The sequence below is a fragment of the Hibiscus syriacus genome, unplaced genomic scaffold, assembly GCF_006381635.1.
Source record: "Hibiscus syriacus cultivar Baekdansim isolate YM2019G1 unplaced genomic scaffold, ASM638163v2 tig00111812_pilon, whole genome shotgun sequence".
In the NCBI taxonomy this organism is placed as follows: Eukaryota; Viridiplantae; Streptophyta; class Magnoliopsida; order Malvales; family Malvaceae; genus Hibiscus; species Hibiscus syriacus.
This window is the reverse complement of record NW_024063187.1, coordinates 414,725-427,909: the sequence shown is the minus strand read 5'-3', so window position 1 is coordinate 427,909 and position 13,185 is coordinate 414,725. Positions and strand designations below refer to the sequence as shown.

Here is a 13,185-nt window from a genome sequence, read left to right as displayed (position 1 = left end):
TTGAGAATATGACAACACTTAAATCACTAAAATAAATCTAATAGTTTATTTATAATTGACTTAAGATTGCACGAACCAACTTACCTCAATGATTAAAGGAATCGTTGTTGTTTCTAATGGTCACGAGTTTGAGCACTAGCGACTGCAGAGTATTTAGAACAAATACTACTTTGTAATCACCTTAGCTTAATAAAAAAAATAATTGATTTAAGATTTTAATATTTTTAAACTAAATTTATTGTTTTCATATTTTTTTTAATGATTATATATATGAAATCATTAAAAATAATTTAATATTCAAATTATATATATATATATATATATATATTATAGTTAATGATAAAAAATATATATTATATATTATAGTTAATATTCAAATTATAATCATAAGATTGTGACATGTGTCACAATTTGATTAGTTAATCTTTGTGATCAAATTGATTAATTTTTGTGATCAAATTAAATTGTGATCAATTTAATATTCAAATATATATATATATATATATATATATATATATATATATATATTATAGCTAATGATAAAAATATATATATTATATATTATAGTATTAAATTAAATTGAAATTAGGACCTAATTAAAAATTAATAATTAAAGTTAATCTTTGTGATCAAATTGATTAATTTTAAAATCTAGGGGATTTAATCTATAAATTTAAAACTTGACTAGAATAAAAGATTTTAAAGTTAATGCTCAATTAAGGCATTAAACAAATCAAAAAAATAATCAAGATCAAATTGCATTAAATGAAAATCCAAGGAAAAAAAATCATACACTAGTAGTGACCAAAATGGAAGAAAACAAAGCATGGTTCTAGCGCCGTAAATACGTAACTTTACAAGGACCCGTGTCCTAATTATACTAATTTTGTTAACTGCCACGTAGACACTTCCGTGAAGTGTTAACGACAGTTGGCTATATTGAAACCATTTAAATAGTTTTGTGATCATACTGACGTAAATTTGAAAATAGTGGCCATTTATGTAGTTTTCCATTTTTTTAATAGTCTGTGTAATTACAAGGCAGTATATATTCAAAAAAAATTAATCTATTAACAACATACACTTTACGAACATAATTATTTGAACCCGAAACATCTAAAAAATAATCTTCAATAAACATAAAATACAAAGACAAAACATCAATAAAAACGAAATAGGGCGAGAAGCTTCAATACTCACCTAATATGATGACAAGTTTCAATAAAAATGGATTTTAATTATCAACCACGACTCTTCCATGAGGTCCCAGCACAGATTCCGTTCACATATCATACACTTAATTGACTTACTCCTTTTGACTTGAAATGGAGAAGGTGGAGAACGGAGGAAAATGAATAAACATACAAACAAAAAAAGAAAATTATAGTTACTATTTATAAAATATCATTTGAGTATTTAATTATATATATAGATAAAATATTTATTTATTTTAATTTTTATTATATATACATGTTGAAATTGGTAGCATGTTGTGCCGTGCTTCCATAGTGTTGTACTTCTATTTTGCATTTGAACTATTAAGATTTTAATCATATAAAACAAAACGTGACACGATAATATTACAATTCAAATAAAACATTCACACATGCATACATCTTTGCATTCACATTAAGAGAGATAAAACCACTCACGATTCCATGCGACAATATAATATAAATGAATCACGTTTTAATTTCAATCTTTTCACTTTCTGCGCACTACTTATATAAACATGCACTACGTTTCCTCTTTTTTTTCTTATAAACTTTATTTGCCTTTTAGATCAAGTTTTCCAATATTGTTTCAGCATGAATTATTTGTGCTTTGTGTTCAATTATTATAGCAATTTAAACAAAGAGTAATCATATCAAATCGATAAAATCATAAAAAGGATAAAATAATTTAAATTATAATTATCATGTAAATTTTATATTATCTCAAATAAAACATATTTCATTATGTGCTAAGTAAATCTATTTTTTTTTAAATAACGGCATTACAATAAATAATATATATAAGTAAATCAAACGTAGATATGTGAATGAACCGAGCTTGAACGGATAAGATTGTGTTCGTTTTCATTTGTTTATTGTTGAATGTGTTCACGCTTGGTTTGTGTTTGTTTTGCGAACATGTTTGTTTATATGTTTAAATTCTAAATTTCATTGTGTATTCAATTTAGTCCTTACCTCTACCAATATTTAAAATGTAATAAAAAAATGAGAACTGGAAAATGAGCTTATAAACGAACTTGTTCATGAACATAAACGAACATAACACACATATGTTTGTATTCGTTCATTTATCAAATGAACATAGCTTTTTTTCATACTCATTTATTTAACTTAACAAATAGTCATAAATGAACATTATACGAACAATTCACAAACATAAGAGTATTTCATTTACCCCTCTAATCAAACGTATGAAATAAGTACATAGTTGGTGAGTGGAGAGGAGGACCAAAGTCCATAAGGACTCCCATTTTTTGACTTATGCTTCAAATAAAGCGGCCAAATCCTTATATTTCACTAGCTCTTGTATTTTCCTTTTTTGTTTTAACTTGCAACTGCAACCATTATGCTTAATATTTACGTCCCCCGGATTATTTAAGTAATTAATGACTACAATTCAAAATAAATGAGTAATTTAAAATAAATAAATAATTTTTTTCTTAACAATAAAAAGAAATTATTTTTTTAAGAAAAAGAGTTATCCATCAATATAGGACAGTGGCCAAGCAAGAGGGGATGAATGCAAGGAATTCGGTCCATTCCATGTTTTTGCAAAGGCAAGGCTACTAAGTCAACCCGGTAGCGTCGGTCCAACCAGAAGACGACCAAATCCTACGTGGAATTACCAATAAAGTCAAAAATCAAGAATTATCCTAACAAGTGGGCCCCCTTCACTTGGTCATCAAACATCTTCGGTTGACTCGGATTACCTTTTATTCCTTTCTTCCATCATGTGGGCTCTACTCGTTTGCCATCTGTCCCCTTTGACAAGATTTGCCAGTAAATTGTGAATTTCCAAAAACCACAAATTCATATAATTTTTTTTATATAATCCGTTACTTGAGGAACTGAAAAGGTATTACTATATTTATAAAATTAAATAAAATGGGAAATTATCTGCACAGGAACGTAAATAAATGCATTATCAAAAGATGGAAAAAATTAAATTTTATACGATTCATAATTTTAATCTCAGATAAAATTTTAAATTTCAATTAAATAAAAATTAAATTACTTCGATTTGTTTTTCTGTTTATATCTTAATTATTTGAAAAATATTTTACTTTTATTTCTATAATAAAAAAGCAAATAATTTATTTCAATTTTTTTAAAAGAAGAAGAAGAATGTTATTATTTTTCTGAAATTATCCAAAAATCATGTATAAAATGGGGGAAATATTGAAGACAAATATTTGCAAAGAAAACACTAGTTTTAAATGCTTTACTAATTACTAGTACTGTTTGGTCTTCTTCTAAAGTCCCAACGCCCTCTTTATTGCCGAGTCATATGCACCGTTCAAAGACTCTCTCCTTCATCTCTCTCTACTTCTACTGCTTATTCTTCTTCTTTCCCTCATCTTCTTCATCAATGGCTAAAGCCAGTGGACTCTCCCTTGATTTGGATCCCATCTCTCTCTCTCTTCACAACCCACCTGTACTCAACTCTTTCCCCGAAGACAACGTTAAACCCAACCATGCTACAAATACAATAGCTACCATGTCTCCTCCACCCGCCATCGATCACTTCCCCGTTAAACTCAACCGTTCCTATGATCAAAGCCGCCCTTCTTTATTGCCTTTCGATGATAATAAACGAAGGATCGTTGGCGAAAGGGATTTTTTCGCTGAAAAGAATGATCGTAAACTTGTCGTTGATGATGCCGATTCCATGCACACCTCCGATACCGACATCAAAGGTTCCACTGACCGAACTGACCTCGAGCTTAACGTCGACGTCGGTTAACCACCAACCCTTTGTTTCTCTTTCAGAGTTGTGTTTTCGATGGATGGAATTGATGAATCTTGTTTCATTTTTATTTTTTCAGATTGGTTTGAATCTGTTGACTACGAATACCGGTAGCGATCAATCCTCAGTGGATAATAACGGGATTTCTCACGAAATGGTGGATAAAAAATCTAACAATCAGGTGGATATTTAATCTTTGTATGTGATTTTGGAGATGCCAGTACTTGTTATATAGTAATATTGCTGTTTTTGTTTTCAGGTAGTTGTTTTGCAAGATCAGCTGAAACGGGCGAAAGCTGAGAATCAACGGTTAAAAGGGATGCTGGTTCAGGTAACTAAGAACTACAACTCAATTAAAATACAACTGGGTTCCCCGATGCATCGCCGTGGTGGAAAAGTTGAAAAAGCGGAAGAAGAAGAAGATCATATGATTACGGAGGAAAAAATGGAACAAAAGAAACGACATGGAGTACAAATAGATCCGAAACAGTTGATGGATCTTGCTGATGAGCTGTCGTCTTCTTCGTCCGAAAGTAAGAGCCACCATGAGGATAGCTCAGGAATTGCTGATAACAAGGTTCCAAGATTCAATGTTGATCAAACTGAGGCGACAATGAAGAAGGCTCGAGTTTCAGTTAGAGCTAGATCAGAGGCTCCTATGGTATCTAGATTGAATTATTCTTTCTTTCTTTACCTCATTTTCTTGTCTTGTTTGAGTTCTATATTAATTTAGGTTATTGTTTTGTTTTGGAAAGATTACAGATGGATGCCAATGGAGAAAGTATGGACAGAAAATGGCCAAGGGAAATCCTTGTCCTCGAGCGTATTACCGATGTACCATGGCCACAGGTTGCCCTGTTAGAAAACAGGTACAAAGATGCGCAGAAGATCGAACAATCCTCGTCACCACATACGAAGGCAATCACAATCACCCTTTACCTCCGGCGGCAATGTCAATGGCGTCCACAACATCATCGGCTGCACGAATGCTGCTATCCGGTTCCATGTCCAGTGCCGATGGAATAATGAGCTCGAATTTCGTCACAACTCTCCTGCCTTGCTCCTCAAGCATGGCTACCATATCAGCTTCAGCTCCTTTCCCCACAATTACCTTGGACCTTACACAGCCCCCGAATACCTCACAGTTCCCTCGCCTACCAGGCCAGGTCGCGGTCCCGTTTCCAAGCCTCCCATCACCGATCAATCTCGCCAATTCCCCGACCGCCGCGGCATTGTTGCCACAACTTTTCGGCCAGGAACTTAACAACCAATCCAAATTCTCTGGTCTACAAATGTCTCAAGATTTGGAGCGAACCCAATTGCAACAGGGCCAGGAAAATACTTTGGCTGACACCGTAAACACGGAAACCGCTGCCATTGCAGCGGATCCGAGCTTCACCTTGGCTCTAGCCGCCGCGATCACATCTATTATCGGGAGTTCTCAATCTCACCCCTACAATGTCCATAATAGTAATGGTATGAACCTCAACAACAGCAGCGGCAATGCCATCAACGCTAGCAACAGCGACGACAGCGTAGGACGAAGATGAAACGAAATGGACTTTTAGGAAGAAGGCATGCACTTTTATGTTAAAAAAGAAACTGAAAACCATGCATACTTGTTTTTGAGGGTGGGGGTACTAGTAGTATTCTTTAGTTACACGAATAATTTGCTCCAGCTTGTATGTGAATGCATAGTCAGCAGAAGATTACAAATGGTACAAGGCCAAGAAGAACAAGTATTTTGTATGGCTTTGAAAGGAAAGAGGAATCCAACTTTGGTAGTTTGTGCTGTTAGAATAAAGAAAGGATAGTCTTAGTTTAAATCTAAGGTTTGATGTTAAATTTTTAATTTTATATTATATTTATTTTATGGTTCATGATCTTTGTATTTGTTAGTAGAATACGTTTGGTCCTTTGGTTGTGAGCGGTTAACTTCATCTAATTTAAACGGTGAGTCATAATTCGTGAAGCAACGATTGTCGACTAATATTTTTTAATGAAAGGAAATATTAAACAGATAAAAAATAAAGGGATAAAGGAAAAATAAGCTTTTTACTAATGAAATTAGATACAGAGTTATTTTTACTCAGATTATTTGTAAGCTAACAGTCGAGATAAATATTATTATGTGCTAATCAAGTGGTAAAGGAATTATTGTTATTCTTTGAGGGTCCGAATTCGAACACAAAAAATGTCAAAGGTGTGAGCATTCATTCTTAAAAGGTTGATAGTTATATTTAAACATATATTATAATGTATATATCTCATATTATTAAAAAATGATAAATACTATGATCAGAATTTTAAACTTTTCATCTTAAAAATCATGTTTGTATAGTAATTTTTTTTGGTTTTCCCATAGTTCCAAGACTTTGCCCTGACTAATATGGATCGACTCAGTTCGTACACCTAGCTTTGGTGGGTGAGTCTTCTAGTGAGATTTTTACACTAATTGATTTGAGAGGTTTGCACACTAATTGATTTGAGAGATCAGTGGCGGAGCCACGACTTGCTTAGGGTGGGCACTAAAATAAGAATTTTCTTTGATTTACTTATCTGTCAACAAAGACCTTCGAGTTCGATTACACTCAGCTCAAAGGCACATCATTTGCAGCATAGCTTAAGGTGAGAAGGGCTATCTGCCAACCAAGGACCTTTGAGTTCGATTACACTCAGCTCAAAGGTACATCATTTACAGCATAACTCAAGGCGAGAAGGGTTATCTGTCACCAAGACCTTCGAGTTCGATTACATTCAGCTCAAAGGCATATTAAATTTACAGCATGACTTAAGTCGAGAAAAGCTATCCATCGACAAAAATTGTTGAGTTCGTTTCCATTCAGCTCGACGACACATCAACCACATGGTGGAGTCAAAAATCTATTTTTCAGTCGAATTTTTAAACAAAGTCTTTAAACCGAGAAGAAAACCGAAGTTGACTACAATTTGGCAACGAGAAGCCGTATTTCAATTCAATTTCTGGACTCTGACTTCAATTCCATTTCAAGATAGACTCGACTTCGCGATGGAGGAGTCATCCGTAACTCAACTCGACAGGGAGTCATTCTTAATTGAATTATCAGACTCTACCGAACGAAAATTTGTGTCATTTTATCTTTGTCCTATTTTTCATTCCACGAAAAAGAACAAAGAGGGGCAGTTGTAAACACTTATTTTCGTCTATTTTTATTATTTATTATATATATATTATATAGTTTGCAAATGATTTTGAAATATATAATATATATAGTTTTGAAAAACGATTTTTTTAAAATAAATATATATTATAGTTTGAAATCATTTTGGAAATTATATAATATATGGTTTTTAAAAAAATATTTTGAAAATATATATTATATAGTTTTTTAAAACAGTTTGCAAACTTATATAATATATAGTTTTAAAAACATTTTCTTGAAAAATTATATAACATATGGTTTTAAAAATATTTTTTGAAAACTTATACAATATTTTTAAAATCATTTTTGAAAACTATATAATATATAGTTTTGAAAACTTTTTTTAAAATATAATATATAGTTTAAAAATATTTTTGAAGTATATATTATATAGTTTATATTATATTATTAATTATTATATTATTATTATTATTTATTTGTTTTATTAATTATTTTTTATTTTCTTTTCTCGAAATTTTGTTCAGGTCCAAAGTTGAGGTCCGAATAAAGGGTCCAAGCAATCCAAGAACTGGGCCTGAACCAGCCCAGCAGCAAGCTAGGGTTTTATCAAGACCAGCGCCGCACGGTTCATAACCGTTGGATCGAGACGAAGATCAATTACCAAGGTTGCAAAAAGCTACGGTTTCATTTAACCCTCATCTCGCCGCAGTCAGATCTAGACCGTTGGATATGACCCTATCCAACGGTCGAGATTAAATCCGGGAAGATTCCAGAAGCCTAAACACCACCAACGGCAGAGCCAGTCAACACCGTGATTTCCAACCGAGGAAATCAAGACTAACCCATCCCCAAATCCCTGGCCAAGAACGAGCGTGTTACAGTGATCATCGGAATGACCACCGGTGGAGGGTATAAATACCCCCCACCAAGCCACTGCCAAGATCAACACAGAGAGAACAAAGGAAGCCGAGAACCCATCGCAAAACAACATCACAACATCGCAACCGAAGAAAAATCGAGAGCCATCGAGACACAATAGTGACAACAACGGTGCCACATAAACAAAAATAAAACCATCAACCTACCACAACAAACCAACATCAAAACGGTAAACACAACAAAGCCAAGCAAACCAAAAAACGAAAGACATCGGAAGCGGAAAAGTCACTAAAAAACGGTAAAAAATAGAAGCTTCCCTTTTAGATCTAGGCCGATTGAGGCCATTTTATGGTGATTGGTTGCTAGATTCGGGATTTGGGAGAAAAAGGCTTTCGAAAGAGGGTAGTTTTTGGGTCTCCGGCCACTGTGGGTGGTGGCCGTAACGATTTCCAGCATGCGGCAGTACGACGGAGTTGGCCATCGGAGTGGTGGTCGGGTTTCCACCGGGGAAAGGGGTGTTGAGAGAGTTTGAGAGAGGAGGGAAATGTTACTTTGGGGAGAATGAGTAAAATAAGGTGTTTGGGTTTTTTTTAGTTTTATACCTGGCCCATTATCGACCTGCGACCCAATCCAGAGAGCAAAGGATCCGCGTGTTTTCGTGAATAAAGGGGGGAATTGCAATTTTGGTCCCCCTATTTTTTATACATTTTATTTTGCCCCTGAATTTCATTCCTTCTTCAATTTACTTTGAGATTGACCCTTAAATTTGATTTTTATTTCAATTCAGTCCCTTTTATTATTACTATATATATATTTATTTGTTTCTTTATTTATCATTAGCATTATTATTATTATTATTATTATTATTTTTCATGTATTTTATTTTTTTTATTTTATTTTATCTCATTTTATTTCTTCGATTTTTTCTATGTTTTATTTATTTTTTCCTTCTCTTTTGATTTTATCATTATTATTTTTATATTTTTCTTTGATCTATTTAACATTTATTTATTATTTCTTGACTAATATTCTCGATCCCTATTTTAGAGAAATTCCAATTATCCAAGGTAAGTAATTCGAATTGAATATTTCAAATTTTAATTTAAATTTCTAATTTTCGCAATTAAGACAACCGAAAAATTAGTTGGTACCGAAAGGGCGGTTCAAGAGTGTTAATCTTTCCTTGTCCGTAACCGACTCCCGAACTCGACACATTTCTGGTAAAACGCAGATCAGGTAAGATGGTGTCTGATCTACCAAAATATCGTTTTAAAATGATTGGTGGTGACTCTAACCTATTTACTCAAGTCGTAGCCCAATTCCGGGCCCACCCAAAAGACGGCCACGACACTTATTTCACTGATGGTGCTCACCCTGAAATGTTTCGTACCCACCCTAAAATATGAGTTTTCTTCAATTAGTTACTTATTTTACGGGTGATGTACATCCTAAAAATTTATTTGTACCATTTCCATTTAAAATTTTTATGTTAACATATGTGTGCTCATCTTGAAAAATATTTCTGGATCCGTCACTGTAAAATATATTTGATAACTTCTAGTGAAGATAAATATTAAAATTTTGGAGATTGAGTCTCCGAACGATATAACAATATTATTACTTATATTTTTAAAATTTAAACGGAATGTATATATAAGGAAAATATCGATTGCTTAAAAAAAGAAAAAAGAAGAAGAAAGTATTGATTTATTTAAAAAATTTCTTCAAACGAAAATAATTATAAGACTGAGATGAATGAAGGGAGCATTCAATTAATCATCGCTTGAAGCTTCGTGCAATGCAGGAAATGATGAGTAAGTTGGAGACGTGAATAAAAGAATTTGAAGGTGATTTTAATTTATCGATATGTTTGATAGACTATAATAGTTTTTTTTTAATAATTTACATAAAATGAGTTATTTGAAAACTATTTTACGTAAAATGAATTACATACAAAATGTTTTACTTTAGCAGAACTAACGGAACCCATGTCGTCGGTGCTTCTCAGGCGTCCTCTTTCCTTCACCGACTGTTCTCACTCTTTTATCTCTCTATGGGTGCTGTTTTCCTCTCTGATTCATGGATTGGAGAAAGCTTTTCGGCTGTCAATAGGGGCACGAGCTTAAATTCTTTCCACCAAAATCTCACAATTCCAACCCCATCATTCAGTCTCCTCCATAAGTTTTTGAAGCTGGGATTATCGTATGGAGGACATCTCTCGTGGGTCAATTCCTTGGGGCTGCATCAAATTTCACTTCTATGAAGAGGATGATTGAGAATCTGTGGAATAACCCAACAAAGGGGATTCGTGTCCAGGTGAGTTTCACAAGTAGTAACTTATATTTATTCACTTTCAATTCTGATTCTGCAGGAAATTAGGTTATGGAAAATGGTCCTTGGGACATATTAAACAAGCCTCTAATCTTAAGGAAATGGGAGCCTAACTCAACTAGACTGCACTTTGATCTTTCTCTTATTCCCTTATGGGTTCATCTATATAATGTCCCGCTTGAATTCTTTTCAAGAGAGGGTCTAAGTTATATTGCTAGTGCAATAGGAATCCCTCTTTCGATGGATTCTATCACAGCTTCAAAGACACGATTAGAATTTGTTAAAATCTGTGTGGAGGTAGGAGTAAAGGATGAAATTCCTAAAACCATTGATGTGATCCTTACTAATGGCCAATCTACTTCTGTCTACGTTGAAGTACCTTGGTTTCCTTCAATCTGCAAACGATGCAATACTTTTGGTCACAATGATAAAGGATGCTTGGTTAAAGCTTATGGCGTTTCTAATCCTTCTAAAGTCTGGAGAAAGAAAGGAGATTCTCTTCATGTAGCTTTTAACAACATTCTTGATAATAATGTTTCTTCTCAAGACAATTCTCAATCTGATCCTTCAAAAGATTATGATTCTTCAAAGGAACCATTTAATCCCTCTTTTAATAAATCTTCAGCCATTGAAGATCCCTCTTTATCCTCCCCGATTCCAGTAGGGATTCTCTCTACCCAAATTAATTCTAACTCTTGTAAAGAACCACCAAATCATTCTTTGTGCCTCTCGAACACTGTTGTTGTGAATGATCAGTCTACATCCTTACTTACAATATCAGAGGAATCTTTACCTATCAATGATAATGACTCCCCTGAAGTAGGTCCTCTTTCTCATTCACCTTCTGGAATAGGAAAAAAATTTGTTTCACTTCCTAAAAAAGACAGAGGAAGACCTATAAAGACTAAACCAAAGAATGCTCTCAAAGGATCCTCTAACAGATTTGAGGTCCTTAGTACTGTTGATGAAACATCTTCCTCCTTGGAGGATCTCAATAAAAAACCAACGTCTTCTTCTTTGGGTGTAGCTTTATTGATCAAAGACCTCAAAAATAAAAAGAAAAAACATCTTATTAAAGCTAAAAGTCATTTAGAAAGTGTAAATGGGGGTGATCTGGGCTCTTATTCTCAATGATCATCAGCTTCTGGAATGTCAGAGGATTTAACAATCCTCAAAAACAAAATAAAGTTCTACAAAGAGCTATTCTTTACAAAATTGATGCTCTCTGCCTGATTGAGACTAGGGTTAAATCCGATGAGTTTAAAGAGTTATTTATTTCTAAGTTTAGCAACTGAAACTGCTTTACTAACTATGATTCTGCATCAAATGGAAGAATTTGGTTTCTTTGGACTAAAGGCCTTAATCTATCTTTCTGCTATTCTACTGCCCAAAGTATCATTGTCAAAGGTCTTTCTCAGTGTCAACCTTTTTATATTACTGTAATCTATGGTTACAATGATGGTTCACAAAGAAGGCTTCTATGGCAATACTTAAAAGACCTTGATTCTAGTTTTGGTTCTTTTTCCTGGATCCTTAGAGCTGATTTTAACATTATCCTTCACTCTTCAGAAAGCTCTGATCATGACATTATAGGTCCATTTATTTCCACTGATATGAAAGATTTCCAAGATACTATCCATGACCTTCTCCTTCAGGATCACCCTTTCTTTGGTCCTACATTCACCTGGAGCAATAAACAAAAAGATTCCTTTCTTGTTAGGAAACTTGAAAGAGTTCTTGTTAATTCCAATTGGATCACAACTTTTAAAAACTCTTTTGTGGAATTTGTAGCTCCTGGGCCATCTGATCACTGCATGACCATTGTTTGGCTTTAGCTAATCACCCTACACCCTTCAAATATTTTTAATTTCTGGACCAAACATCCAAATTTTCTTTATGAAGTTCATAATTCTTAGGAGCAACCTGTCCATGGTAACCCTATGATGTCTCTGTTTCTCAAGCTTAAAAGACTGAAAAATAGTTTGAAGACTTTAAACAAGGAATGTTTTAGTAATATTTCCACAAGGGTCAAGCAAAAGAAAGTTGAACTTGAACAATTTAAACTCTCTACTCTGCACAGAACTAGTTCCATTGACACTGAACTAAAAATTTAGACTGAACTGTCAGCCCTTGAAGCAGCAAAAAATCAGTTTTTAAAGCAGAAAGCCAAAGTTCAATGGCTTAAGGAATGTGATAAATGCACAAAATTCGTTCACTCTGTCATTGCTTCCAAGAACAAAAGAGATACAATAAGAATCTTAGAGATACAATAAAAATCTTAGAGAATGAACAAGGCAATAGACTTGAGACTTTTGATGATATTTCCTCTGAAATCATTCTTTACTTCAAAAACCTTTTGGGAAAGATTAACCCTCAAGTAAGAGATAATGACCATCAATTTTTTAAAAACCTTCTTCAGTATAATATGTCTCCTGAAAATTCTGCAGAATTGGATAAAGACATCACTTCTGAGGAAATTAAAGAAGCTATTTTTAGTCAAAGTAATGACAAGACACCTGGTCCAGATGGTTTCACTCCTTTCTTCTTTAAATTCTGCTGGTCAGTGGTTGGTGAGGATGTCATTAAAGCAGTCAAATATTTCTTTAGTAGTTCCTCTATTTGTCAGCCTTTAACTAAACCATTATTGCCTTGGTCCCAAAAAGTTCAAATCCTAGAAAGGTTAAAGACTATAGACCAATATCTTGCTGCACTGTCATTTATAAATTTATTACCAAGATTTTGGTTAAAAGATTGACCACTATTATGCCTGGAATCATTACCCTTAACCAAACTGCCTTTGTCAAAGGTAGAAATATCATTGACAACACTCTTCTTGCTCAAGAACCTGTCA

The 13,185-nt window shown here is 33.5% G+C and overlaps 1 protein-coding gene across 1 annotated transcript; it reads left to right on the top strand.

Moving 5' to 3' along the window:
* The first annotated feature begins 3,457 nt into the window (after positions 1-3,457).
* Positions 3,458-5,757, top strand: LOC120171161 (probable WRKY transcription factor 31). The gene is made up of 4 exons (XM_039178933.1): positions 3,458-3,969; positions 4,061-4,162; positions 4,241-4,642; positions 4,737-5,757. The coding sequence occupies exons 1-4, from the start codon at positions 3,523-3,525 to the stop codon at positions 5,529-5,531; spliced, it is 1,746 nt and encodes a 581-aa protein (XP_039034864.1). The 5' UTR covers positions 3,458-3,522; the 3' UTR covers positions 5,532-5,757.
* Positions 5,758-13,185: the final 7,428 nt, after the last annotated feature.